The sequence below is a fragment of the Sus scrofa genome, chromosome 2 (genome assembly GCF_054392235.1).
Source record: "Sus scrofa isolate SSC_HxYL_T2T_F1_AM1 chromosome 2, Sscrofa_HxYL_maternal_Yorkshire_Landrace_v2.0, whole genome shotgun sequence".
NCBI classification, from domain to species: Eukaryota; Metazoa; Chordata; class Mammalia; order Artiodactyla; family Suidae; genus Sus; species Sus scrofa.
The window spans coordinates 87,394,864-87,421,699 of record NC_139384.1 but is presented as its reverse complement, the minus strand read 5'-3'; the positions used below and the strand labels follow the sequence as shown (position 1 = coordinate 87,421,699).

Here is a 26,836-nt window from a genome sequence, read left to right as displayed (position 1 = left end):
CTTTAACTCCACCCCCTGCCACGTGCCCAGAGGCCCTCTCAGAAGTCAGCTCATACCTGCAAAAGCAGATCTTGGGAGGTGGGCCCGGTGGCGCGCAGCGTCTCCTCTGGCCCAGTGGCGGCGCGGGTGTAGACCACGTGGGTGCCCGCCGCCTCATAGGTTCCGGGCGGGCTGACCACCCAGTTGCCGTTGAGCACGTAGTACCCGTCAACCCCCATCAGCGCTGCAAGGGAAGGGTCAGCCCGGGCTCGGCAAAACTGGCGCGACCCTCCTCCCGACCCTGGCGTGCCCCTCTCAGGGCCTCAGGCTCCCGACTGGATCTGGCGGCCAGCAGAGCGCCTCCCCCCTCGGACCCTGCGATACCCAGGTGGTTCCGGCTCCAGTGGGCTGCACGGATGTGTCTGGCGCCCTCAGGGATCAGGGTCACGTTCCAGTACCCAGCAAAAGCACCTGGGCAGAAGGGAAGAAGGATGTTAGGAGTAGGTGGAGCGGTTTTTCTGTTCGTTTGTTTGTTTTTTTACTTTTCCCCTATCTGAGGCATGAGTTCTGGGCCAGGAATAGAACCTGTGCCACAGCTATAACCAGAGCCAAAGCAGTGACAACACTGGTTTCTTTCTTTTTTTTCTTTTTTCTTTTTTTTTTGGTCTTTTTGCTATTTCTTGGGCCGCTCCTGCGGCATATGGAGGTTCCCAGGCTAGGGGTCCAATCGGAGCTGTAGCCACCGGCCTACACCAGAGCCACAGCAACTCGGGATCCAAGCCGCGTCTGCAACCTACACCACAGCTCACGGCAACGCCGGATCGTTAACCCACTGAGCAAGGGCAGGGACCGAACCCGCAACCTCATGGTTCCTAGTCGGATTCGTTAACCACTGCGCCACCACGGGAACTCCTTTTTTTTGTTGTTGTTGTTTTTTGTTTTTTGTTTTTTGTCTTTTTGCTATTTCTTTGGGCCGCTTCCGGCATATGGAAGTTCCCAGGCTAGGGGTCCAATCGGAGCTGTAGTCTCCGGCCTACACCAGAGCCACAGCAACGCGGGATCCGAGCCGCGTCTGCAACCTACACCACAGCTCACGGCAACGCCGGATCGTTAACCCACTGAGCAAGGGCAGGGACCGAACCCGCCTCCTCATGGTTCCTAGTCGGATTCGTTAACCACTGCGCCACGACGGGAACTCCAACACTGGTTTCTTAACCCGTTGAGCCACGAGGGAACTCACAGGCGGGGTGTATTTGAAGGCTGATTTGAGGATTAAATGAGATACGTCAGTAAAAAGGTTAGCCAAGGCCCTAGTCCTCTGAAAACGCTTCCTAAAGGGTTGGAGCTGGGATTATTGTCGCTTAAGTGCGGCAGTGAAAGAGTTAAACCCCATCCCTTCTGGGACGGATGGGACAATCTAGCAATGACCAATCAGAATGATGAGCGAGGAGGGCTGGGCCGCGGACTGCCCAATAGTACGGACATCGTTAAAAGGCCCACTCTGGAAGAGCGCTGGACGGGGTTACCGGCGTCTCGGAACACGCGCTGCACGAAGAGGCACGAGTCATTGGCTCCACCACAGTGGCCACATTGGTCCTCCCGGGCGTCCGAACCCAGCAAACCGTCACAGCCCGCGCTCTAAAGGGATGGGGAGGACAAGCGCACCATCAGAGGTGGGGGTGGAGCCTAGTGGTGGGTGGGGCAAGGGGCGGGGCCTTGACAGGGGCGGGGCCTATGGGAGAGGGCAGGACCACCACTAAAAGACTGGAATTGGGGGGCAGGACCTGGGGGAAGAAGTGGGGTGGAACTTATGGTGGACGGGGGATGGGGCGGGGCCTGGAGTTCTTACCAGGCACCTGCCAGCCACACAGAGTCCCTGGATTCCTGGGCTGCAGGGGGTACCATCCAGCACTCGGCCGAAGCTGTGATAGAAGTCATGCCCCTCTGCCAGGCAGTTGAGGTCGCACTGGTTGGGTGCTGGGGACCAGAGGAGTCATTGGGGTGAGGGACCTCTGATTCCAGCCCCCTCTTGCCAAGCAGCCACCCCCTTGGTAGATGAGGCCCAAAGCCACACAGAGGTTGAGGCAGAACCAGGACTGGCTCTTAGGCATTCTGCTTCCGGTTCCCTGGGACTCTCCCAGGCAAGTATCCTGGGCCTGCACTCTTTTGTTCATTCATTCATTTATTCACTGTAAGTCCTAATATTGGGGGGGGGGGGGTCCTTACCTGGTTGCATTATTAACATTGTGACGTTCTGCCCTCATCTTTTCATATATTCATTCTGCACACTCTCATCGAGCACCTACTATTTTCCAGACAATGTTCTAGACTCTGGAGTACAACCGTGGGCAGAACTCACTCAGCTCTTGGGCCTTGCACCCAGCAGGTGCCCAGTAAAAAGTATTTGCCCGATGCTGCTGAGTCCTGCATATCCTAGGTGTGCTGCTGGCTCGGCCTGGGACTCAGTTTCCCCTTTCCTCTTTGCATGGCAGTGGGGCATATGGGCAGTCTCATCACACTCAGGCCCACAGCCCTGATCCCTGCACCCCTACCCCTTCAAGTTCCCTCTGGCTCCCAACTCCCTGAAGCTGGCTGGCAGACCCTGCCTGGAATGGAGCCTGAGCTGGCCAGGCAGGCCTCTGTGGGGGTGAGATCATGACAAGTTTCCTCCAATTCTTAGGGTGAAGGGAAAAAAAAAAAAATCCATGAGGTTGACGGATGGAACTTTTCTCCATTCTAGGATTTTCTTATCTGTGTCTGCTTCCACCATGGCGTCTGAAGCTGCCTGTTTCCCTTAAATCTGGAGGCGTGCTGCCCCAGGCACACAGTTATATAACTCGCTATTTTCAGCACAATGTGGTAACATTTCCTGCTAACGGGATAAGTTTGAGAATTTAATAAGTTTGGCCTCTGGGTACAGGTTCCAAGTCAATCTTCAGCCTGGTGTTCGACCCTGTGCAGAATAGAGCCTGCCTCCCTTTGCCCCTGCTTCACATCTCACACTTGCTTTCCTCTCTTCACTTCACCAACTCCTACATATCCTTCAAAGCCCCAGTGCTAATGCCCCCTTCTTGCAACCATCCAAGTCCTCCTTTTTTAGGAGCCATTTTTCCTTGCCAGCTCTGAGTTGTTCCTTCTCAACCAACAGGAGGGTAGCCTACTCACCACCATAAAAGGGCACCCATTGGTAAGTCTTCTGCGTGCCCAGGACTGGGAGGCCATTGTAGAGAGCACACTGGAGGTCTCGGAAGGGCACAGCCCCTGGGGGACAGTCCTGAGGACAGAGATGGATGAATCAGAGGCTGGGTCTGAGAACCTGGCATGGTGGCACACATATTTAGGGGCCTGAGTGGGGAGGCAGAAGGGCTTCAGAGAGGACTTGGCCTGGGAGGTGGGTGGAACTTACAGGCAGCTGGCAGACGCGGTACTCATGGGTGTCCCCCCAGCACAGCTCTTCCTGGGGAAACCTACACGGAGCAGGGCAGCCAGACCGTGGTCAGGACCTCCAGGAACCCCTTCCCAGAGCCAGCTTGCCCACTCGTCCACCCTCGCCAACCCCACCCACATTCCAGCTGGATCAGCGGGATTAAAAGGCACAGCATGTGTGGGCAGGCCAAGGGTGCGGCCAGGGGCTGGGCCGGGCTGGCAGGAGAGGAGGGGCAGGGACCCCCCTCCCATCCCACCCAGCTGAGTCCTAGCTGGCTCATCACCGGATGCATCGCCGGCTGCGCACGGAGAGCCCTCGTCCGCAAGAGCTGGAACAGCGGCTCCAGGAACCCCATGGAGTCCACTCGCCAGGACCCTACTTGGGGAGAGAGAGGCACACTCAGCCTGGAAGGACTGCCAGCTGGGTCCCCAGGCCCACTCCCCCTGGGCTCATGTCCCCCTTTACCTGAGCGTTGCCCCCCAAACCAGAGTTCAGGAGGGTCCACAGCAGGAGGAGGTTCTGGAGGGGGCAGGGTCTGGGGGAACAGAGGGGCACAAGAATGGAAGTGCCAGCAGACCAGGGGCTGAACCCCAGCTCTGCCCTGACTGGCTGTATGATTTTGGACAGTAACTTAACCTCTCTGAGCCTCCCTTCTCATCTCTGAAAAATGATGTGATAACTGAACCCCCCAATAGGGAAGTTTTGAGGGGTCCATAAGATTAGGTAAGGACGCATGGAGCCTGGTACAGAGAGAAAGAGCTCAAAAAATTATTGGTTGTTCATTGCTTTGTGCACCTGGTAGATACTTATTCAGCCTCTGATGATGGAGGGAGTCAGTCCAGGAGAGCGCACAGGTGTCTCCAGGGTGCTGGGACTCTCACCACTCCCCCACCATCACTGATCCTACCTTCCAGTGGGGCCAGGAGCCAGGCGCTCTGCTTCCCTGGGCCTCAGTTTCCCCATCTGTGCAGTGGGGATGAGCTGGGCTCAGTCCAGGATTCTGAGACCTTGCAGAGGGTGTGGCAGGTGGGGCTGGGTCTGGTACCTGGCAGAGGACCCCAGCAGCCGCAAGCCTCCAGGGCCCCCTCAACTCCCAGAGCTGCAGCAGCAGGGAGCTCTGGGATTGGAGGAGGGGCCGGGAGGGGTGACCTGGCCCTGGTCCAGTGGGCGCCTCATGGCCTCATGTGCACGGGGTGTGGGCCAGAGCCCCAGAGGCGCCTGTGGAGGGAAAGGGGCCAACAGTGAGGATGAAGCAGGGAAGAGGGTGGTGGCGGGAGGTTGGCTGGGAGACTTTGCCTCCCTGGGCCTCAGTTTCCTCATCTGTCAGGGGAAGGAGGAAGTCACTTGCCATCCCCATCCTCCGTGTGACCGTGGCATTGATGCAGAAAGAGGGCAGAAAGTGGCTGCCTTGTGAATCCTTTCTTGGCCCAGGGCCAGGGAGCCCAGAATTCATCAGTGCCCCAAGGACCGAAGGACATGGTGGAGTCCTCCAGCCCTTGAGGTCCTGGGCACCCACCGAGGGAGGAAGACCAGGCCCCACTGGACCCTCTTGAGCCCCAGCTTCCCTGCTTATCTGGCTCTCCTAGCTATGACATTGGAACCTGGGGCACCAAGGGTCTGGGGCCAAGGTGTCTCCAAATGCTGAGAACCTGGGGGACTGCAGGGTGGGTCCCCCTCTATGAACCAGAGCTGTGCGGCCAGCTGCATCTCTGAACCCTAGCCCTGGTTGGCCCAGGAAGTACAAAGAGGTCTGGACAGGAGAGCAGAGATGTGTGTGGATGTAGGGGTGGGGCTTGACCTTCTGACACCTGCTTACCACTTAGCGATGGCTTGTGGGGTGGAGGTCTAGACGATGCAAAATGAGGGGCTAGAAGGACCACCGTTCCCACTCTCCAGAGTCCCCTGCCTGAGGGGCAGGACACCTACCCCTTTTTGGTTGCACCGCGGACTGTCTGTCGCTGTGACCTCAGGACAAGCCACGCCTCTGGGACTCAGTTTCCCCAGGAAGAAGTAGGGCTGAGTTTTCTCCCACCCTAGGGATTGCTGCCTCACCATCCCTCAGCCTAGGGAGAGGAGAAGACGCTGCTGGGGTAGTGGGGGGATAGGAAGAAGGACTTACCGGCTATGTAGAGCCCAGGCGGCGTATCCTGGCTCCCCGGGCTGCCCCTGGGCGAGCGGAAGCGGCGGGGCCCGCGAGGAGGGGCGGGAGAGCCCGGGGCAGCCCCTCCCACCCGGCCTCCCAGGGCGCGCCCCGGCCGGGGTCCAGAGGGGCGGCGGCCCCGTGCGCCCTCGCGCGGCCGTTGCGCGCCTGGCCGCCGATCTGCGGCAGGGGACTGCCCTGCACGCGTCCCGGTCCCCCAGAATTGCGGCCTGAAGTCCCAGCGTCCGTGTCCTGGTGACCTTGGCAAGCCCAGGGCGGGGGGGGGGGCGGCGCGCGGGGACTGACCGCCCCTACCCCCACCTCGGGGCAGCTATTCCGGGCGCCGCGCTCAGGGCCAGGGAATGTGCGCGAACCGAGGTCGCCCTGCTCCAGCTCCTGGAGGGCGCTGCCCTCTCTCCAGCGACGCCCAGATCGCGTCCCCACGAAGGTCCCCTTTCCTGGCCACTACTCCCCACCTTATTCCTCTCCCTACCCCTCCCTCAAAGTCACCCTACTCAGGAACCAGCGCGCCTAGGTTCCGCTCTTAGGGTTCCTCCCACAGGTCCCGACCACCCCCAGCGCAGGGCCCCAGAGCACCGAGGAGAAGCTCAGCCCCAGGGGCCGGGCGCGGGGGGCGGAGAGCCCCCTCCCAGCCCGGCACATTCCCGGGCGCTGCTGTCACCAGAGGACGCGCCCCACCCCGACTCCCGCCCTCCCTGCGCGCCCCGGGCTGCGCGCCTCGGCTTGGGAACTATACCCGGGTCCAGAAGGTCCCCCTCCCACGCGGCTGTGGCCCCACCCTTCCACGACCTCAGGTTCTCCATTCTGGCAATGGGGCCGGCGAGTCTCCACTGACACTTCCAGGTGGATCTCAGCTCTTTGAGCGGACGGGCAAGGACAGAGCTACCACAGGTCTCCCCACCCACCCCCTACTCTTTCCTGGTTTTAGCGCGCCACCTCCATCCCACGCAGGGATGCAGCCCCTTCTGCTAGCCCCCCTTCCCTGACTGTTCGCTGTCGCCCCATGATGATGCCTGGCCAGATGGGGGCACCAAGGGAGGATGGATGAATTGCCCTTCTGTTCCCTGGGCTTGGCCCAGGCTCAGCTTGAGTGCTTCCTTCTCCTGGAAGCCCGCAGTGGGGTCTCCTCGCCCTGACCACAGGGAGGGGGCGTTGAGGTCCAGCTCCGTCTGTGCTTAAGCCTGGAGCAGCTCAGAGCAGGGCCACCCATTCAGCACGTACTGAGCACTTACTGACCCTGTGCCAGGACAGCTCTGAACAGCCCCACCTGGCAGGCTAGTGAGGGAGACTGTCCCTCAGAAGAGGATAATGTCACCTTCTGATCAGGACGCTCTGAAGAAATAGCTCAGGCCCACTGCAGATGGGGTGAGGGGTCAAGGAGGTAACTGCCAACATGAGGTGGGGGGAGGGAACCCCAGGAAGAGGGAACAGCAAGTGCAAAGGCCCTGAGGCTGGAGTAAGGGACAGTGGGGAGCTTGGGGTAGGTGGATCAAGTCGCCTGAGTGGGGGCGGAGATGCATCAGAGAGGGCCAGGGGGGTGGGAGCCGTGGGAGGTGGGAGAGGATGCTCTTTTGGAACGGCTGCCCCTGGCACGGGAGTGGGGCCTGGAAAGCAGTGGGGAGGCAGCCGCAGGCGTCCTGGGGGTGTGGGATGTGGGGAGAGCAGTGGGTGGCTCCCAGCTGTTTGGGGGTGGAGTTTGCAGGCCTTGCTGACAGATCCCATGGAGCGGGTGGGGGGGGAGAGGCGTTGGGAGGAGGCAGCCAGTGAGGGGAGATGCCCCATTTGCTGAGAGGAGTGGGCTATGGGCAGGGTGGGCTTGGTGGGGGTGGGGACCAGTCCGGAGGTCACTTCACAATGGGTCTAGGGTGAGACAAAATAGAGACTGGGAGTCCAGGGGCCATGTGGGTGCACGCAGGGCTGTTTAGACTCATGGATGAGGTCATGGGTATGAGTGTGGACAGAACGGGACTTGGGCCTGAGTACCAGACGCGGGGGTGGGGAGCGGAATGGGTGGGTGTGGGGAGGAGGGCGGGCAGAGTGTGGTAAGATTCGGTGGGAAAATGGACCAGAGCCAGTGCATCAGCATCGATGGAGGCAGTCGGTGACCTTGGCAAGGTTCAGCCTGGTGGGACAGGGCTGGACAGAGGATGGCAGGAAGGGTCGTGGAGCCTGTGAGTGCAGGCACCCTCCGTAGAGCACCTACTGTGTGCTGAGCTGTGGACGGGGGCCTGAGCAGCTCAGAAATAAATCAGGCTTGCCCAGGAGCTCCACCAAGTGGACAGTCACATTTCCCCTCAGAAGTGCCTCACTCCCCAAGCCCCAGTCCACAGTGCTAAGGCAGAGTGCATACAGCAGGCACTGTGTGTCCTGCAGGGAGCTATACAGAAGCCATTGGACCCTGCAGGGGGTGTATATACCAGGCATTGTGCTCTGCAAAGAGTACATTCAGCAGGTGCTGGGTCCAGCATGGAGCAAGCATATACAGTAGGCATGATGTTTTGTAGGGAATGTATGCAGCTGGCACCACATCCTATAGATATGGTGTACAGCAGATACTTTGCCCAGGAGTGTATACAATAGGTACTGCACCCTGCAGGCAATGCATATAGTAGACACTGAATCTCCCAAGGAGTGCAGACAGTCGATGTAGCCTGCAGAAAGTGTATGCAGAAGTCACTGCACTTGTGAGGAGGGTACTGTGTCCTGCAAGGGGTGCACACAGCAGGCATCATGCTGTACAGGGAATGTCTACAGCAGGCTTTGTATTCTGCAATGAGTGTATACAGCATTCCCCGTGCCCTACAGGGAGTGCATACAGTAGGCGCTGTGCCTTGTGGGGGTCCTGGTGTTTTTGAGATTGCCAGATGCGGATGAGGTGAAGGTGTGGAGTGTGCCTGCCCATGGTCCCACCCCCAGCCTTTGCTTCTGGCATGTCTCCAGCCTCCTGGGCAGGACATAACTCAGCTGGACTCAGCTGAATCCTGGAGTCCTGGAGGAGGAAGCTGAAAGCTTGGATCAAAATACCTGGTGCAGGTGGAGGGGCTGGCTGTGAGGCTTGGAGGCTCCAGGTGTGGTGGCTCACCCCCTCAACCCATGCCCTGCCTGGACCCAACCCCAAGGTTGGTGGGGGTTCCCCCCCACACTGAGCTCCAGCCTGGACCCCATCCCTGAGGCCAGGCCAGGATCAGACCACGTGGATGCAGGTCCTGATGGATGTAGGTCAGCCAGGCCCCTGCTCCCTCTGTGGTCTCATAGCCCTGAGTCTCACCGTGCCCCCACCCCCAACTCCCTGCACTCTCCTGTGATCCCTCAGAACACTCCAGCTTCCTGAGTGACAGGAAGGGGGAGACTGAGTGGGAGGGGTCCTGCCACTTCTGCGCCAGAACCCAAGTTTCTGGAGCTGCCCAGCTGTCCCTGGGCATGAGCATGAAGAGGGCCCCAGCACAGCCAGGGGTGCCCATGTGAGCTGGGATAGTAGTGCTTCTCTGCCCCAAGGAGATGCCAATAGAGGCAGGAAGCAGAAAGGGCCAGATTTCTGAGGCAGTTGTTTGAGTCCCTGGATCGAGCCATACCTGAAGCAGTCAATCCATTTTTTTTTCATTTTAGCAATTTTGGATTTCTATGACTTCTAATCAAGAGGTCCCCACTAATAGGGAATAATGTCCTTTCCATCACCCTCACCCATGGACAAGTCCTTCTTCTTAGGCCACTGATCCTGTGATGGAGCGTTTTGCCTTTACGAGTCACCTTTGCCTTAGAGTCCTCCATATCTGATGGGGCACCCCTAGCTGCCCCCACAAGAGGAATCCTCATCTGCGCCTCATGGGTCAAGACATCCAGTAGGAGCAGGGTGAGGACCAAGCCCAGAGAGGAGGCCTGTGTCGCTGGAGTGGAGGGAACACAAGGCTGGAGGGGGCAGAGGCCTTAGACAGCCAGGAGCATGGGAACCTTACTCAGAAACACAAGTGCTTGGTGAGAAAGTTAGAAAAGCTGGAGTTCTCCTGTGGTGCAGCAGATTGGAGATCTGGCATTGTTACTGCAGGGCTTGGGTCACTGCCGTGGTACAGGTTCGACTCCTGGCCTGGGAACTTCCACATGCTGTGGGTTCCACAAAAAAAAATTAAGAAGTTAGAAAAGTCATGCATGATCTGATATCACTTATATGAAAGAAAAAGTATCTATGTTAGCATAAACTCAGACAGGAAGTGGATGGGAACAAACCATCATCACCCCGATGATCTTGGGGTGGGGGTTAAGGGTGACTTTTAGTTCCTGCCTTTTAGGTTTTAATTTCTTGTAATCTTTTAATTCTGCTTTTTTCTTCTTTTTTTTGGGGGGGGAATCCCCCAGCATATGGAGTTCCCAGGCCAGGGATCAAATCTGAGCCACAGTTGGAACCTAAGCTGCAGCTGTGCCAATACCAGATTCTTAACCCACTGTGCTGGACCAGGGATTGAACCTGTGTCCTAGTGCTGCAGGAATGCCCCTGATCAAGTTGTGCCACAGCAGGAACTCCTAATTCTTTTTCTCAAAGAGAATTTTTATTTTGGAATTTTTTTCTTTTCTTTTTAGGGCTGCATTCGCAGCATATGGAAGTTCCTGGGCTAGGTGTCGAATCAGAGCTGCAGTTGCAGCTGCCGGTCTACACCACAGCAGCACCAGATCCGAACCATGTCTATGACCTATGCCATGGCTCACAGCAATGCTGGATCCTTAACCCACTGAGGGAGGCCAGGGGTCGAATCCACATCCTCATGGATACTAGTTGGGTTCAGTAGCACTGAGCCACAAGAAATCCCTGGAATCATTTTAGATCTACAGAAAATTGCAAAGATATTATAGAGTTTGTCTAAATTTTGTCAGCAGTAATATAATGACCCCACCTCCAAGATGTCCACGTCCTGGTCTTGCGTGCGGCCTGTGGACGTGTCCTCTCATGTGACAGAGGGCACTTTGCAAGTGGGGTTAAGTTAGGCCTGGATTCCCCGAGGGGCCCAGGGTCATCATAAGGTCCTCATAAGAGGGAGGCAGGAGGGACAGAGGCAGAGAGACAGGAGATGCCGTGATGCTGGCTGTGAGGATGGAGGAAGGGGCTGCCAGCCAGGGATGTGGCGCCTCCAGAACCTAGAAAAGGCAGGAAGTGATTCTTTCCTGGAGCCTCCGGAAGGACCAGCCCCGCCTGCACCTGGGTTTTAGGACTTCGGACCTCCAGAACAGGAGATGATAAATGTGTGTTTTCTTTTTCTTTTTTTTTTTTTTTTTTTGTCTTTTTGCCTTTTCTAGGGCCGCTCCCATGGCATATGGAGGTTCCCAGGCTAGGGGTCTAATCAGAGCTGTCGCCACCAGTCTACACCAGAGCCACAGCAACGCGGGATCCAAGCCACATCTGTGACCTACACCACAGCTCACGGCAACGCCGGATCCTTAACCCACTGAGCAAGGCCAGGGATCGAACCTGCAACCTCATGGTTCCTAGTGGGTTCTCTTAACCACTGCGCCACAACGGGAACTCCTAAATGTGTGTTTTCTTAAGCTACCAAGTTTGCAGTATTTTGTCACCTCTAAAGAACTGATATTGACATTAGCATATTACCACGACTAATTAATAATATTAGTCATTACACTGCCTGTTGACCAAACTCCAAATTTTATTTGGATTCTACCAGTTTTTTTTTTGTTTTTTTAACTAATTTCCCTTGTCTGTTCCAGGATTGCATCCAGGAACCCACACAACATTGGGCTAGTTCTCTCATAATTGGTCAAAAGACCCAAGCAGATGAAATAGGGATTATTCTTGTGGAACTCTGGCTGGTTCTGATGCCCACCCAGCACTTTACAAGCAGCCAGAGTCAATGTCCCTGAACAGAGGCTGAGACGCCATTCAGCTGAGAACACTGGGGAAAGAGTTTCCACCTGGGGGAGCAGTGCTCACTCGGGACCCCAAGGATACCGCACACAGCAGCTGGATCTGGGGCAGCTCAGGGAGGGTCTGGACCTGCCCAAGACCTGCTTTGGGTTACCGCCTACAGGGGACACACTGAGAAAACATACAACCTGTCTCTTGGTGGAACCCCCAGTCCCGTGGGACAGAAACCAGCAAACTAGCAAGGAAATAACATGATTTCGGGTTGTGAGGGTGCCCCAAGCGTGTGGGTCACCTTTGCCTGCATTCCAGTAGGAGCCACTGGGTGAAGACTAGGGAACAAGGAAGGTTTGGGGAAGAGAGAATGGCATGTGCAAAGGCACATACAAATGGCATGTGCCATGAGCTTGGTATGGGATCTTGGACTGATAGAGAGGCCGGGGTGACTGGACCAGGATGAGTGAGTGCTTAATGGGGGAGAGGGGGGCATGGGGCCCTCTAGCAGCCTTGTGGATGATTTGGCTCTAGAGGGCTTCTTGCTGGAAGGAAGAGATTGGACTTCCTGTCCCTGGGTCCCAGAGCATCCCCTGAGTCCAGCTCTCAGCCATCCCCCAGTTATGTGAGACTTTGAGGGCCCAAACATATCATGTCCTCCAGCCTGGCTGTAGCTGTCCTCAATGCTGCTGATCCTGGCCCTGGCTTCTAGGGAGGCTGCTGGGTATCTTCAGCTCCACCTTTTCTGCACCACCCTGGGACTCCCTGCCAGGCATCTTGAGGGCAATGTCCCCAAAATTGCACTCTGGATCCCCCCTCTGGCCCTGTCCACCCCCTCGCCCTGGCTGTGTCCTGGTATCACAGGTCAAAGGGAAGAGGTCGGAGTGGCTGAACCCAGGTAAGGTTCTGCTGAGGTCCCCCAGTGCCCTCACACACCTTCCTGTCCCACCTTTCAAACCATCACTGTCCAAGCTGCAGTGAGGACCATGTGGGAGCCATGCCAAGCACAGTGTACAGGTCCACCAACATCCAGGGTGGAGGCCTCAGCCAATGAGGGGCAGATGCCAGGGGGTCGATGCACCCCTCGCCATCCCTGTGGGCAGGCAGTCCTAGGAAGGATCTGCTCAGGGGCTCCCAATGGTCACCAGGCCCCATCCTGCCTCATCCTGCCCAGCCCAGCCCCTCTCTCCTGCTTTTAAATCAACTCACTGCACTAAACCCTTGCTTCAGGCTCTGCTTCTGGTGGAGACCAGACTGAGAGAGGGAGGAGAGGCAAGCTGCCCATGTCAGTCTCCTGCTAGCCTGGACCACATCAGCCAAAGAGAGTGCAGGAAGGGGACAGGGGGCCTCTGAATGGAGCCTGGGCTCCAGGAGAAGGAGGAGCCTCAAAGGGAAAGGCGAGAAAGGTGGGAAAAAGCCCACAGAGAGGTGTTCTCGAGGACAAAAGAGGACAGTGCTACTAGAAGAAGCTAGTAACAACTGGTGCTGGGAGAGGCCAGGGCAATATTTGTTCCTGGAGGATGGATGCTCAGGGGAGAGGGCACCCAGGTGCAGGCGCCCCTGCCCCCCAGCAAGGCCAGCCTCCAGGCAGTGGGCAGCTGAAGTCATGGGGTTTCTGGAACACAGTGGTGAGGTCCCCTTCCGCCCACTCTGCTGCCAAGGCTGGTCCCCAGGGAACTTAGAAGGCTGGCTGAAGGCTCTCAAGTACAGGCAGGAGGGCATTCACTGCATTTCAAAGTCCAGGAGGCAAGAGGCTAGAGAGGGACCCAGGAGCCAGGCTGAGTCACTCCTGGCCTGCCTGCTTCCTCCCTGGTTCTGGAGGGAGGGGGCTGTGCCCAGGCCATGTGCCTGCCTCCCCCAGGGAGCCTCTCTAGTCCTCGTGCCCCTGCGCTGTCTCAGCAGCCAGCCCTCCACCTGAAGCAGGTATTTTGAGCAAGGCTCCACGGCGCTTCTCCCAGGAAATCTGCTGAGTCTGGGGAGTTATCTCAGGTCAGGGAAAGAACAGGCTGGAAAGGAGTCAAACCTGTGGCCCGGAGTGCAGGGACTCAGGGGGCCGAGTGATCAGGCCAGGGTAACAGCCCACGGCCACCCTGGCCTCCTGAGCCTGTCAGGGGTCAGCTTGGGAGAGTCACATAGCCCTATTCAGCGACCCAGCGCCTGCTCCTTTGCAAAACTGCAACCCTGTGTTTGCCACACATACGGTGCTTCAGTTTGCTCATCTGTAAAATGGGGGTGTCAGCCCCCTAACCCTGTGGTTTTTGAGGGTGGGGAATCTAAGATGGCTTTCACTTTTTATTGTGGTGAAATATACAATAAGACAAAATTCACCATCTTAACTATTTTTTTTGGTCATTTTTGTTGGCCGTGTACACAGCATGACAGTCCCAGGCCAGAGATTGAACCCACACCACAACAGTGACAATGTCGGATCCTTAACCTGATGAGCCACAGGTAACTCCTGTTCTTAACTGTTTCTAAGTGCACAGCTCAGCAGCATTAAGCACATTCACACTGTTGTAGAAGCATCCCCACCATCATCTCCAGAATTTTCTCATCTTCCTAAACTGAAACTCTGTCCTCATGAAACATCCACTCCCGCAGCCCCTGCCCCACCATCTCCTGCCTGTCTCTGTGGATCTGACTTCTCTAGGGACCCCCGGAGTGGAGTCAGACAGTCTTTGTCCTTCTCTGTCTGGCTTCTCTCACTGAGCATCATGTCCTCAAGGTCCATCCACATTGGAACAGGTGTCAGAATCTCCTGCCTTTTTATTTATTTAGTTAGTTTTGCTTTTTAGGGCCTTGCCCTCAGCATATGGAGGTTCCTAGGCTAGGGGTTGAATTGGAGCTACAGCTGCTGGCCACAGCAACACAGGATCCAAGCTGAGTCTGTGACCTACACCACAACTCATGGCAATGCCAGATCCTTAACCCACTGAGCGAGGCTAGGGATCGAACCTGCGACCTCATGGATGCTAGTCAGATTCGTTTACTGCTGAGGCATGCTGGGAACTCCATCTCCTGCCTTTTTAAGGCTGAATCATACTCCTTTGTAAGAAGGGAACACAGTATGTTTATCCATCATTGGTCAATGGACACCCAGGTGGTTTCCACCTTTTGGCTGTTGTAAATAGGGCTGCTATAAACAACTAAGCTTTTTATTTTATTATAAAGTTTTTCCATTCCAGAGTGCTGGAGGAAGTGTTCCCGCCCAGGAGGGTGCAGGCTGTGAAAGGGAGGTCTCCCCAGGCCCGTGGTGGAGGCTCAGCCAGAAAAACAGCAGGCTGTGGGGACAGGGGGAGAGCTGGTGTCTGCAGAGGGTGTCAGCTGACAGGCCTGCTGTGAAGTGCCAGAACTTTGAATTTCTTTCCCCCAGGAAGCTTCTGGGAGTCCAATGGGCTCAGCCGTCTGCCCCAGCCTAAGTGCTCCTCATGGGCTCCCTGGAGGTGGGGAGAAGAGAGAGGCCTGGGGTGCAGGATGGAGGTTGGGCAGGAGCTCAAGACAGGTGACTCTGACTTGCAGGTGCCCTCCTGAGCCTCAGTTTCATCATCTGTAACACGGGGCTAAGAACAGCACCTACCTCAGGGATAAGCCACTGCCAGGAAGGGGCCTGGCTTTCTCAGGGTGGCCTCTGGAAGCTACCCCGATCCTCAGCTTTGGTTAGGTCTGGGTGATCTCCTGTTCAGAGTTTCATAAGGGTGGGGCAGATCTGTCACTGTCTCTGCACAAATACCTGAATTAGCAGGGCAGCAGAGCTGTGCTACCGACAAGGAACTGGCTCCCTGCCCCTGTGGGTTCCAGGGCATCAACGATATGCTGGCTCAGACCCACGGACCCCAAGCTGCCTTCCTCTGTCACACTGCACCTGGTTCTCATTAGCAGGGACTTGGGCTCCTGGCCCCCTGCACTGGCCCGGAGTCCTTGGCCCTGGTGCTGAAGCCGCTCCCCTGCAAAGGTGCCAGAGTCTTGCTCCACCAAATGCACTGGGGCCCCCTCAGAGTCTCCCGTGACCTTGGTGCCCCCAGTGGACATGCCAGGAGGGCATGTGACAACTCACAAGGTGTTTCCTATCCCTGGTGGCTTGGCTGGGCCAGACTCTGAAATCTGGTCTCTGGAAAATTCCGAGGCCTGATTCCAGCCACAGGGAGCCCTGCTCTCCCCTCCCCATGCACAGGGTTATATAACATTTGGGAATTACGACGACCGAAGTAGCTTCCAGAGGCAGTTGCATGGATTCAAATCCAGCACTGTCCCTTCCTGGCTGGGTCAGCAATTTAACCTCCCTGGGCCTCAGTGTATTCATCTGTAAAATGGGGACAAGGCCAGTTCCCAAGCATCTCAGGGCTAGTGAAAGGCTGACGTGAGACAATGCAAGGAAAGGGCTGAGACCTGGGTCTGGGGCACAGCTCAGATGCCCCACAGTTCCCCAGGGACCCGAGACTGCCCATTTGTCCTCCATCCCACTGTATCCTTGGCTGCCCAAGTCAGGAGTCATGACCCCCAGTATCTACCCATCAGTCCCCAGATCCTGCTCCTTTTTACCACCGAGTGTCCCTCATATATGCCAGCCTTCCAATCCCCCTCCCCAGCAGCCCCCTGCCCCAAAGATGCTAGGCGTCTTCCTCTCTCCTCCTCTGAAACTTGCTTTGCCCTGCACCAGTGCCAGGATATCCAAGCCTCACATTGTCATATGGGCCTTGGGGACCCACTTGCAGGGAGGACCTACCCTCACAGGAATTCAGGACCACTGGACTCACGCTTCAGGCACCCTTTGGGGAGAGCCCTGCCAAGCCCTCACTCCTCCCCTGCCCTTCTCTGCAAGGCCTCGAGAGAATGCGACAATCCCTCTGACCTCAGTTCCCCCGCACAGAGAAATGGGCTCGTTGACATTTGGAAGTTTTGGCTGGAGGCGCAGGGTTGCAGAAGCAAGCGGGCTGAGTACATGCGTGGGACCGGCGTGTGGGGAGCCAGCTCCGCTCTGGTCCCTGGAACTCCCGCATTCCCCGCACCCCGCACGCCCACGCGCCCTCCCCCTCCTCCCGCGCTGGTCTGCCCTGGACTCCACTCCTCCCGCCTCAGCCAATAAAACGCACCCAGCAACGCGCTGTCCCCAGAGCGCACTGTGCGCGGTGCTCCCGGCCAGAGGCTGAGCCAGTGACCAAGCCGCCAATGCCCAAGCCGAGCAGGGAGGGGATGGAGCCCACGCAGCGGCGGCGGTGGCGGCGGCGCAGTTGCAGCCCGCTGGTCTCCGCCTTTCTGCGCGACCCGGGTTCAGGGCGCGTATACAAGCGCGGGAAGCTGATCGGCAAGGTGGGGACCAACTCCGGACCCCGAGTCCGCGGCGAGAGGGCCCGAGCGGGACGGGGTGCGCGCGCAATTGTGAACTCAAAGGAGCCAGCGTGCGTCCCAGCTTTTGTCTCTGCGTGTGTGGCGTGTCCGCGCGAGTTTGGGGGCTGGCATGGGGGGACGCCCGGGTCTCTGAGGTACGGGCTATGTGGCGCGCATTGTATGGCAGGAACCAGTGTACGGCGCGTCGTTCTGTGTCGTTGGTCCTATGTCCAGGGTGTGGGTGTGCGTCTGAATGTTTAGCGTCTCGGAGCCGGTGTGCGGACCCAGACTCTTGTGCCCCTGTGTCTATGTCTGACTGTCATACGTCTATGCTTTCAGTGTCCGGGCACTGTACTGTGAGGCCAGGTACTGTATTTGGGGTCCGTGGGCAGGTATCCAGGAGCGGATGTATCTTTGTGTCTGAGTGTATGTCTGCGTGTTGCGTTGCCTTGGGTGTCCAGGTATGAGAGTGAGAATGTGAGCTGTGCATCCATGCATCTCAGCGGTGGGTGTGTGTATGAAGAAGTCTGGCCATCTGTCCTCACACCTGTGTCCACGCATCTACTGAACACGTGAATCTCCTGCCCTGCAGGGCGCCTTCAGCCGCTGCTACAAGCTGACCGACATGTCCACCAGCGCTGTGTTTGCGCTCAAAGTGGTGCCTCGTGGTGGGGGCGGGGCTGGGCGACTGCACCCCCGCGGCAAGGTACGGCTCTGTGCACCAGTGCCCAAGGGCCCTGTGACCAAAGAGGGTCCCCAGAGAAGTCCTTGCTCTCAGGGTGGAGGGCACTCCTGTGGGGATAAATAGCTCAACTGTGCACACCTGCCTGGTTTGTACACGCGGGGCCCTGCCCGCAGGTGGAGCGCGAGATTGCCCTGCATAGCCGCCTGCGACATCGCAACATTGTGGCTTTCCACGGACACTTTGCTGACCATGACCACGTATACATGGTGTTGGAGTACTGCAGCCGCCAGGTGCCCCAGGGATGGGACAGAGAGGAAGCCATGTCCCCCTCCATATCTGCTATGCTCATCTGTGTTCCCCCACATCTGTCCTTACCTGTTTCTACCTGTGGCCACACCAGGCTCACCTGTGTTCATTCTTTATTCACCTGTGCCCACCTGCCCACCCAGAGGTGCTCTTTTGTTGTTGTTGTTGTCTTTTTAGGGTCACACCCGAGGCATAGGGAGGTTCCCAGGCTAGGGGTCGAATCAGTAGCTCCCAGCCTATGCCACAGTCACAGCAATCCCTGAGCAAGGATACTAGTCAGGTTTGATAACCACTGAGCCATGACAGGAATTCCCAGAGGTTCTCTTGACTCACCTAGGCACACCTGTGTCTGCCTGTTGCCCCTCCTGCACTCAGCCACGCTCACCTGGGCCCAGTTGAACTTGTGCTTTCAGAGACCCCCTGGAATTCGCTTTGCCCACTTAAGTACACCTGAGCTCACCTGTGCCCAGCATGTACCCACCGTGCATTCCTCTCTTGCCCTCAAGCACACGGTGGCCCATCAGAACCCCTGTGCTCCTCCTTGGGCTCTGAGCTCACTTTTGCCCATCCCACAACCAGCTACATCTCCCTGGGCCCAGCTGAGTTACCTTTGCCTTCTTGGGTCCCTGGAACTCACGGGGCGCGTGGGGAGGGGCTGCCTAACCCGAGCTCACCTGTGTCTCCTCGGTGCTGGCAACTGCACGCACGGGACCCCTGCAGTCGCTGGCCCACGTGCTGGAGGCGCGGCGGACGCTGACGGAGCCGGAGGTGCGCTACTACCTGCGGGGCCTGGTGAGCGGCCTGCGTTACCTGCACCAGCGGCGCATCGTGCACCGGGACCTGAAGCTCAGTGCGTTCTGGGAAGGTGCCTGGGGGTGGGGTGGGGGTGGGCGGGACGGCGCGGGGCGGGGCTTCTGCCCTCACGCCGTGCCCCGCCCCCCGCAGGTAACTTCTTCCTGAACAAGAACATGGAGGTGAAGATTGGAGACCTGGGGCTGGCCACCAGGGTGGGGCCAGGGGGCCGCTGCCACAGGTGACTGGGAAGCTCTGAGCAGGCTCTCGGGGTGGGAGCAGGTGGGCCTGGTGTAGTGCGGGGGTCCCTGCCTTCCTGAGCACCCTGTTCTGCCCCCAGAGTGCTCTGCGGGACGCCAAACTTCCTGGCCCCCGAGGTCGTGTCCAGGAATGGGCATTCTTGTCAGTCTGACATCTGGGCTCTGGGCTGCATCATGTGAGTGACCCTGGAAGCCCCAGGCCTGGGGAAGGAGGGCAGGACTGTCCAGGCGGGGCCAGGTGTGGGCAGGTGGAAGGAAGGATGCACAGACAGGTAAGGACAGGTGTCACTATGTACAGGGGAGATTGAATGGGAGGAAGGCAGGGATGCAAAGGGTATGTGCAGCTGGGGCAGCAGGAGAACCACCTGCTATCGTTTGAGCGTGCAGGTGTGAATAGGGCACATGGGGGACGTATGTGCAAGGGAGGACAGGTTTGAGCGTGTAGAGAGGCCTGAACAGGTATGTGCAGGTGGTAGGTAAAAATCAGGCTTATATACCGGTATGGGGCACATGCAGGAGAAGAATGGGTGTGAGCTTGCATACAATGAAGCTGGAAAGGTATATGCAGGTGTGTATATAAGCCAGGTGCAGGCAGGTGTATAGACAGTTCCAAGTGTCCTTCAAGCAGATGGGAATGGCCAGGTGAGAGCAGATGTAAGGCAGGTATGAGGAAGGGGGCATGAGGCAGGTACAGAGTGGGGAAGTGTGGACATGTATGGCCAGATATTTGCAGGTAGGTATGAGCCAACCCTGGACCCTAGGACAGATGGCAGCAGGCACCCAGGTTCCTGCCCCCACCTGGTGCAGGTACACAGTGCTGACTGGCGTCCCTCCCTTCGTGGCGGCACCCCTGTCAGAGATGTACCAAAACATCAGAGCTGGCCACTACCCAGAGCCTGCACACCTGTCACCCAATGCACGCCGCCTCATTGCCCGCCTGCTGGCACCCAACCCAGCTGAGCGGCCCAGCCTGGACCACCTGCTGCAGGATGACTTCTTCACGCAGGTGGGGGGTGTCAGAGGCCGGGGCCCACCCTGGGCTGCCCTTTTCTGGGGTGTCTCCAGAGGCCCCCAGGTAGCCAGGAGCGGGGTGCTGACCCTAGCTCCCCACTCCAAAGGGCTTCACCCCAGACCGGCTGCCTCCCCACTCCTGCCACAGCCCGCCCATCTTCACCATCCCCCAGCCTCTGAGCAGGCTTTTCCGGAAGGTGGGCCGCCTGCTGCTGACCCAGTGCCGGCCACCCTGTAAGTACCACATCTGCCCCTGCTCACCTGCTTCTACCTGCCCAGTGTCTGCCCTGCACCTCACACACCCATCATACTTCCTACCTACTCTGAAATGTCACATCCATAGCAGAGGTGGATGTGGGTGGCAGGTGCCCCTGCCCCACACGGGGCCAGCCTCTGCCCCCCAAATCCCTGTGCCTCCTGCAGGCCCCTTCACTCCTAGGGAGGCCTCAGATCCAGGAGAAGGAGGTCTTGACCCTGACTCCATGGAGGCAGGCAGCGAGGTGAGGCGCAGGTTGGGGACACCGTGGAGAACATGGGGGCGACCGCACAGCGAGGCCGAGCAGAGGGAGAAGTCAGGGCATCTGCAGGGGAAGGGGGGGGGGATGTCAGAGCCCTCCCAGGCCTTTCTTGGAGGCTGGGGCTGCCCCCAACCCTTCCTGCTCCATCACCAGGCCTCCTTGTCAGTGAGAGGAGTTCTGAGCCCCGAGGATCCCATCCACCTGCTCGCACAGGGGACCCTCCGGAGTGGCCCAGCGGGTAAGCAGACTCTCCACCCTTGGCAGGAGTTGTGGGTGGGGACTGAGGATCTAGCAGTGGAGGGGGCAAAGATCCACAACTTTCCCACCTGTAAAGTGAGAGTGATGATGGAATCCTGCTGAGTTTAAAATAAGACTTGCCTGGAGTTCTTCTGAGGTGCAGTGGGTTAAGGACCTGGTGTTGTCACTGCAGCGGTTTGGGACACTGCTGTAGTATAGGTTCCATCCCTAGCCCGGGACCTCCCAAATGCTGCACGTGGCCAAAAACAAAAACAGACTTTCCTGGATGTGAGAGCTTGGGGTAGGACTGGTGGGAGGGGCCCCATATGGTGGGGGCCCAGGCCCGTTCCCCTCCCACAGAGATCTGTCTCCCCAGGGCCCGGCGGGAGCCCAAGGCAGGAGGTAGAGGCGGCCATCAGAAACCTGCGGCTCTGCTTGGACTCTGGCCCCCTAGGTAGGAGCCAGATCCCACCCCAGATACCACCTGGCCTTGAGTGATTTTTACACAAAAAATTTTATTTTCCATTATTATTTTTTTCATTTAATTTTTTTTTGTGCTTTTTAGGGCGGCACTCACGGCATAAGGAGGTTCCCAGGCTAGGGGTCGAATCGGAGCTGTAGCCACCGGCCTGCACCACAGCCACAGCAACTCAGGATCTGAGCTGCATCTGCAACCTACACCACAGCTCACAGCAACGCAGATCCTTAATCCACTGAGCGAGGCCAGGGATCGAACCTGTAACCTCATGCTTCCTAGTCAGATTCATTAGAATCTGACTAGGAAGCACAACATCAGAGCCACAACAGGAACTATTTTTTTCTTTTGGCTGTGCCTGCAACACACAAAAATTCCTGGGCCAGGGATCAAACCCACAGCAGTGACAACACTGGATCCTTAGAGCACTAGGCCACCAGGGAATTTCGAGCAATTTTTCCACACAAAAAAAATTATTGGCATTCCCATTGTGGCTCAGCAGGTTATGAACCCTAGTGTCTATGAGGATAGAGGTTCAATCCCTGGCCTCACACAGTGAGTTAAGGATCTGGCGTTGCCATGAGCTGTAGGCCACCAGGGAATTTCGAGCAATTTTTCCACACAAAAAAAATTATTGGCATTCCCATTGTGGCTCAGCAGGTTATGAACCCTAGTGTCTATGAGGATGGAGGTTCAATCCCTGGCCTCGCTCAGTGGGTTAAGGATCCAGCATTTCCCTGACCCGTGGTGTAGGTCACAGACGCAGCTCGGATCCTGCATTGCTATGGCTATAGTGTAAGCTGGCAGCCGCAGCTCTGATTCAAATCCCTAGCCTGCAAACTTCGATATGCCTCAGATGCAACCCTAAAAAGCAAAAAAAGAAATAAAAAAATAAAAAGAAAAATAAAACAAAGGCTTACAGTGTTTTGGACCTTACAAGCTTTTCAGATTTATTTGCAGAGGCAGCTGTGACCTCAGTGTCCCCCAGTCCTTCCATTCAAAGCAAGAGTTGTTTTCTACTCTTTGGACTTTTCTGTCCATCCCCTGTGTCACTGCAGTCCCTCTGGCTAGCCATCTAGGACCCCTGCTCACTTCACTTCCTCCTGTGCCCAGCCATGCAGGAACCCCCAGGAGAGCAGTGGCCAGTCCTGTGGGCCCCCAAGTGGGTGGATTATTCCAGCAAGTATGGGTTTGGCTACCAACTGTCAGATGGGGGCAGCGGTGTCCTGCTTCGGGATGGCACCCACCTGGCCCTGTGCCCCACAGGGGGGTAAGTCATGAGGTTCCTGTCCCTTGGGAGGGGCAGGCCCTCCCCCTTGCCTTTCTTCACTTTTCAAGCATTTCTTAAGCACCTACTGTGCACACCTACAGGTGCTCACTGCTTGGTGAGAGAGAACACTGGTAAACAAATGAATTACTAAGTTGATTTCAGATGGCAGTTTTCTGATGGAAAATAAATGGGTGTGGTGACAGATTGAGGGGTAGAGCAACTCTCATCAGGGTCCTTGGGTGGGTATGAGACACCCAGGCCAAGGGCCCTCACAGCTGGCAGCGCCCTATGCTCAACCCTTAGCCAAGTCTACTATGCACCTGACCGGGGAAAGCTGGAGACGTTCGCCCTGAGGGATGTGCCCAGCCTGCTGGGTGCCAAGCTGGCCATCCTGCGGCTCTTTGCCAGCTACCTGCAGCAGCGTCTGCGAGAGGTGAGGGCTGGGTGGGGCTGGGCGGGGCCGGATGATGGGGACCCCAGGGGCCCTGAGGCCCAGTGTCTGGGTCTGTCCACAGGAGAGGGGCCTGCTCACACCTGCCCAGCCTGCTGGCCCAGGCCTCTGCCTTCTGCGCTTCCTGGTGTCTGAGCAGGCCTCACTGCTACTCTTCAGTGATGGGACGGTACAGGTGAGCCAGGGCCCCCTAAAACAGGCATGCTTTTAGGGGAGCCCCAGGAGACAGCTGGCTCCTGTTGTGGGGGGAGGTACTGACCTCTAAGTATAAAGATGACAAAATCAGAAATAAAGCATGATAAATAATGACACATATTGGAGTTTCCCTTGTGGTTCAGCGGTAACGAACCGGATTAAGTATCCATAAGGATGTGGATTCGATCCCTGGCCTCACTCAGTGGGTTAAGGATCTGGTGTTGCAGTAAGCTGTGGTGTAGGTCGCAGATGTGGCTTGGATCTGGCGTAGCTGTGTCTGTGTTGTATGCCGGTGGCTGCAGCTCTAATTTGACTCCCAGTCTGTGCACTTCCATATGCTGTGAGTGCGGCCTTAAAAAGAAAAAAAAAAAAAAAAAAAAGGCAAATGTCACTTGGGCCACTGTCCTGTGTGGCTGTGTGGTTACCTGTAATAGCTGTCGAGATGTCATTTAATTGCAGAGTCAGTTTGAGGTTGAGGTTTTCCTAAGCAGCCCTGGCAATCTCTGAGACAGTGTGGCCAGTCCTAAAAGAGATTCCAAATGCAGCAGTAAACAGCACCTCTCATTTTAAAAAATTGTTCTGATTTTATTTTACAGTAAATACTCCTTGTCTGTTCAGAGCCGAGTGCCCTGACCTGGGTTGAGTCTCAGAGAGAGAGGGCTGTCTTTAAAAGGCCCACGCCTGGGAAAGCTGGTCCTCAAGGGCTGGGGCTCCCCAGGGCACAGGCTGCAGAGTAGGAGGTCCCCCTGGGTGGCCGAGGGCAGGGAACTTCCCCTGTGGGTAGAGTACAAGCCCTGAGCTGCCATTCTGAGGCCTGTGGGCAGGGCAGCCACTGCGACTCAGGTCAGCAGACCCCCAGTCCCCTGCCCACTTGTCTGCTGAGGGCTGGGGCCCCTTCTCCCCTCAGCCCTGCTCCTCCCACATTGGCAGGTCAGCTGTAGCCAAGACCAGCCTCAGTTCGTACTGAGTGATGGGGGCAAGGAGTTGGTTCTCACCATCTGGAAGCAGGGCCAGCCCGGCACCTCCTATCCGCTGGGCGTCCTGCAGAGCCACGGCTGTATCCCAGCCACCCGCCAGCACCTTCGGCATGCCATCCGCATGCTGCAGAGCATCTAGCGTCCCCGAGGGTCAGAGTGGACCTCTGCATGTTGATGCCCAGGACCCAGGCTCCATTTCTGCCTCCTCTCATCCCCAGAGGAGATGTCCTTGGGGAGAGCTGGGGGAGCCCACGCAGGGTATGGGGGGTGGCGCTGGGGTCCTTGCTTCCTGGCCTGACTGTTCAACCCAGACTTTTGTTTGGATTTGTTCTTTTTTCATTAAAGGAATCTTGACTCTGCAGCCTGCCGTCTGCTTCTCCTTGGGGGAGTTTGAGGCGCTTTGGCAAGAGGGCACTCAGGAGTTCCCGTTGTGGCTCAGCAGGTTCAGAACACGATGTGGTCTCCATGAGGATGTGGGTTTGATCCCCGGCCTCACTCAGTGGGTTAGGAAATTGGTATCGCTGTGGCTGTGGTGTAGGCCGGCAGCTGCAGATCCAATTCGACGTCTAGGCTGGGAACTTCCATATGCCATGGGTGTGGCCCTAAAAAGGAAAAGGGCGGTGTACTCAAACCCAGGCATGATCTTAGGCCCCTGCTCCTTGTGGCAGAGACCGGGATTTTCACCAGCACAGACAGTCTTACTAGGGTGGGGTTCTGCCCATGGGAGACCTGGGGGTGGGGGAAATGTGCTTGGAGAACAGGCAGCTCCAGGCTGATGGAGACCTGGTCCTTAGGCGCAGGATACGGTGTAAGAAAGATGAGTTTGGAAAGAAGTGACCTGCTAGTGGACAGGAATTAGAGAAGTCAGAGGCCTGTGTCTTGTACGCCAGGAAAAGGCAACTATTTCCTGAACCCAGAGGGTAGGACAAAGGATTCTTCAAACTGTCAGGCTCCCTCCAGGTCAGGTGGGAGGAAGTGAATCCCAAGATTATGGACCGGATGTGAGCCCCTTGCTGATGGTCTTACCATCAGGCGTTGCCACCTCCTGAGGAGGGAGTTCAGGCCCATCTTGCTGTGTTCACCCGGGGAAGTCACATGGGGTGGGGACATGCCCCAGGCAGAGGGGCAACATCCACTCCGGTGCTGACCCTTCCCAGACCTAGAGAGGACTCCTGTCACACAGGGCACTGGGGCTGCTGCTGCAGTGGGATGTGACCTACCCCAGGCCACTGAGTAGTCAGAGACTGGGGCCAGAGCCCATCCCCAGGCTGTCTCTGGTCCCCACCTTCTTGGGGAGGTAATGGGGTCGCCTGAGGTTTTTCAATCCATTTTCATGAGTGCCTGCTCCTGTAAGAAAAGAATGAAATCATCAGGGAGTCCTTGCTTCTTTGGCCTCGATGCATTTCTGCCTCTGGGTGTGAAGAGCCACCTGGTGCTTTCCTGGAAGGACAGGGTAATGGGAGGGAACAAGGGAGCTGGTAGGTCCCCTGGGGAGGTCACATGCCTGGGTGTGACCACACGTGGGAGGAGAAACTGCTCTGTGTCAAAGAAGGGCGAGAACTGGAAGTTTCCCTGGAGAATCCAGAGGAATGGGGTGTGGGTAGAGGAGGAGGCTAACACCTGTGGGTTGTGGTTTTTTTGATTTTACTATTGTTATTATTATTACTACTGAGGTAACATAAGGTGAAATTCATTACTGTAAAGTGTGCAACTCAGTGGTGCAACCCCCACCTCTATCTAGTTCCAGAACATTTCAACACCCCAGAAGAATACCCGCCCCCATCGGAAGTCACCCCCCCCAGCCCCTGACAACCAGGAACCCACTCTCTATCTCTGTGGATGTGCCTGTTCTGGACGTTTCCCATCCATGGAATCACACGCTGTGTGTCTTTCTGTGTCTGCTTCTCTCTCTGGGCATCATGGTCTCCAAGTCCATCCAGTAGTTCCCCTTGTGGTTCAGCAGTAATGAACCTGACTAGTAACCATGAGGATGTGGGTTTGATCCCTGCCATAGCTCATGGGGATAAGGATCTGGCATTGCTGCGGCTGTAGTGCAGACCGGCAGCTGCAGCTCCGATTTGACCTCTAGTGTAGGAACTTCTGTATGCCGAGGTGCTTCCCTAAAAAGCAAAAAAGCAAAAAAAAAAAAAAGGTATATCCACACTGTAGTGAGTGTCAGTGCTTCTCTCCTTTTTATGGCTTACATTCTGGTGTATAGATGAATATTTCAAGTCACTCCATTTCAGGGTGATGTGTTACCTGGCAATAGCTAACTAACACACATGCCAAAACATGAAAAAGACACAACCTCTTTTCTGCCCAGAACATTTGTTTCTGGGGGGAAAAAAAGGCAAAACATCCTCAGCCTGTTTAACTGTGTAACTTGCAAAGTGACCTACCTAGAGTATTTATTTCCATCTGTTTGTGGGCGTAAGAACAGCAACAATCTGTGAGGATCGCCCACGCCCTGAGCCTACAATGGTGGTTTATTAAAAATAAACCAACCACCGAATATATTAATTTTGTAACCTCCCAGGCCTGATTCTTATTTCTAGGTATGAGAACTTCGAGAGCTGGCAAAGCGCCCACACCGCCCTCACACTGAAAGTCTCTGGAATCTTGCTCACAGAGGTTAACTGTGTCTCAAGAAACGAAATTATTAGCCTCACTTTGGGGGTACTTACAACAGCTGGGGCTTCAAGAAATGGAAATGAATCCACTCCAGGACTGGCCAGATTATTGTTTTTTTCTTTTTTTTTTTTTTAAGGAAACCACAGAGATCCAGTTTAAACCTGCAGAGCGAGGGAAAACTTTGTCTTCCTTCAGTTCTACCCTTTTCCCCCTAATCTGAAGCTTCAGCTGAATCCAGTTTCTGGACCACCTCTTCATTGGTCCATGGGAGCATGTGAC

The 26,836-nt window shown here is 56.6% G+C and overlaps 2 protein-coding genes and 1 long non-coding RNA gene across 13 annotated transcripts in view; 1 reads left to right on the top strand and 2 right to left on the bottom strand.

Moving 5' to 3' along the window:
* ADAMTSL5 (ADAMTS like 5) overlaps positions 1-18,599 on the bottom strand; it is a 21,811-nt gene extending 3,212 nt beyond the window's left edge. For 3 of the 7 annotated variants that reach the window (XM_005661415.4, XM_013994836.3, XM_021084235.2), the window contains exons 1-9: positions 4,314-4,624; positions 3,872-3,941; positions 3,690-3,781; positions 3,386-3,446; positions 3,145-3,253; positions 1,829-1,956; positions 1,506-1,617; positions 364-450; positions 57-223 (exon numbers count right to left, since the gene is read on the bottom strand). In XM_005661415.4, coding sequence (XP_005661472.2) covers positions 57-223; positions 364-450; positions 1,506-1,617; positions 1,829-1,956; positions 3,145-3,253; positions 3,386-3,446; positions 3,690-3,781; positions 3,872-3,941; positions 4,314-4,369 — 882 coding nt within the window. In that variant the 5' untranslated portion in view covers positions 4,370-4,624. Of the gene's footprint in view, positions 1-56; positions 224-363; positions 451-1,505; positions 1,618-1,828; positions 1,957-3,144; positions 3,254-3,385; positions 3,447-3,689; positions 3,782-3,871; positions 3,942-4,313; positions 4,625-18,414 lie in introns of those variants that run through there. The other 4 variants (XM_085013511.1, XM_085013514.1, XM_085013513.1 and 1 more) reach the window with 4 other exon arrangements.
* Positions 16,553-24,287, top strand: PLK5 (polo like kinase 5 (inactive)). 5 transcript variants are annotated; one of them, NM_001435281.1, is made up of 15 exons: positions 16,563-16,731; positions 17,342-17,455; positions 17,608-17,724; positions 18,461-18,590; positions 18,686-18,773; positions 18,873-18,968; positions 19,600-19,798; positions 19,911-20,037; positions 20,227-20,303; positions 20,475-20,559; positions 20,935-21,012; positions 22,147-22,303; positions 22,607-22,736; positions 22,819-22,929; positions 23,880-24,287. In NM_001435281.1, coding segments are annotated over exons 6-15 (1,152 nt in total). In that variant the 5' UTR covers positions 16,563-16,731; positions 17,342-17,455; positions 17,608-17,724; positions 18,461-18,590; positions 18,686-18,773; positions 18,873-18,966; the 3' UTR covers positions 24,066-24,287. The 5 variants fall into 5 exon arrangements, with proteins under 5 accessions (XP_013850294.1, XP_013850291.1, XP_013850292.1 ...); XM_013994840.3 differs by lacking the exon at positions 20,935-21,012 and having other exon boundaries at positions 16,553-16,731; XM_013994837.3 differs by having other exon boundaries at positions 16,553-16,731; positions 19,911-20,303.
* Positions 23,514-26,836, bottom strand: LOC146405545 (uncharacterized). Its single transcript, XR_014837934.1, has 3 exons — positions 26,611-26,836; positions 25,751-26,046; positions 23,514-25,273 (listed from the first exon to the last, which is right to left on the bottom strand). It is a non-coding gene; the product is annotated as an uncharacterized LOC146405545 (long non-coding RNA).

Bases quoted from the DNA above. Each gene is read 5' to 3' on its own strand.
- PLK5 (XM_013994837.3), top strand. From the start codon at position 16,591: ATGCCCAAGCCGAGCAGGGAGGGGATGGAGCCCACGCAGCGGCGGCGG. The intron at 16,732-17,341 runs GTGGGGACCAAC...CCTGCCCTGCAG, and splicing joins GCGGGAAGCTGATCGGCAAG to GGCGCCTTCAGCCGCTGCTA. The intron at 17,725-18,460 runs GTGCCCCAGGGA...GGACCCCTGCAG, and splicing joins TGGAGTACTGCAGCCGCCAG to TCGCTGGCCCACGTGCTGGA.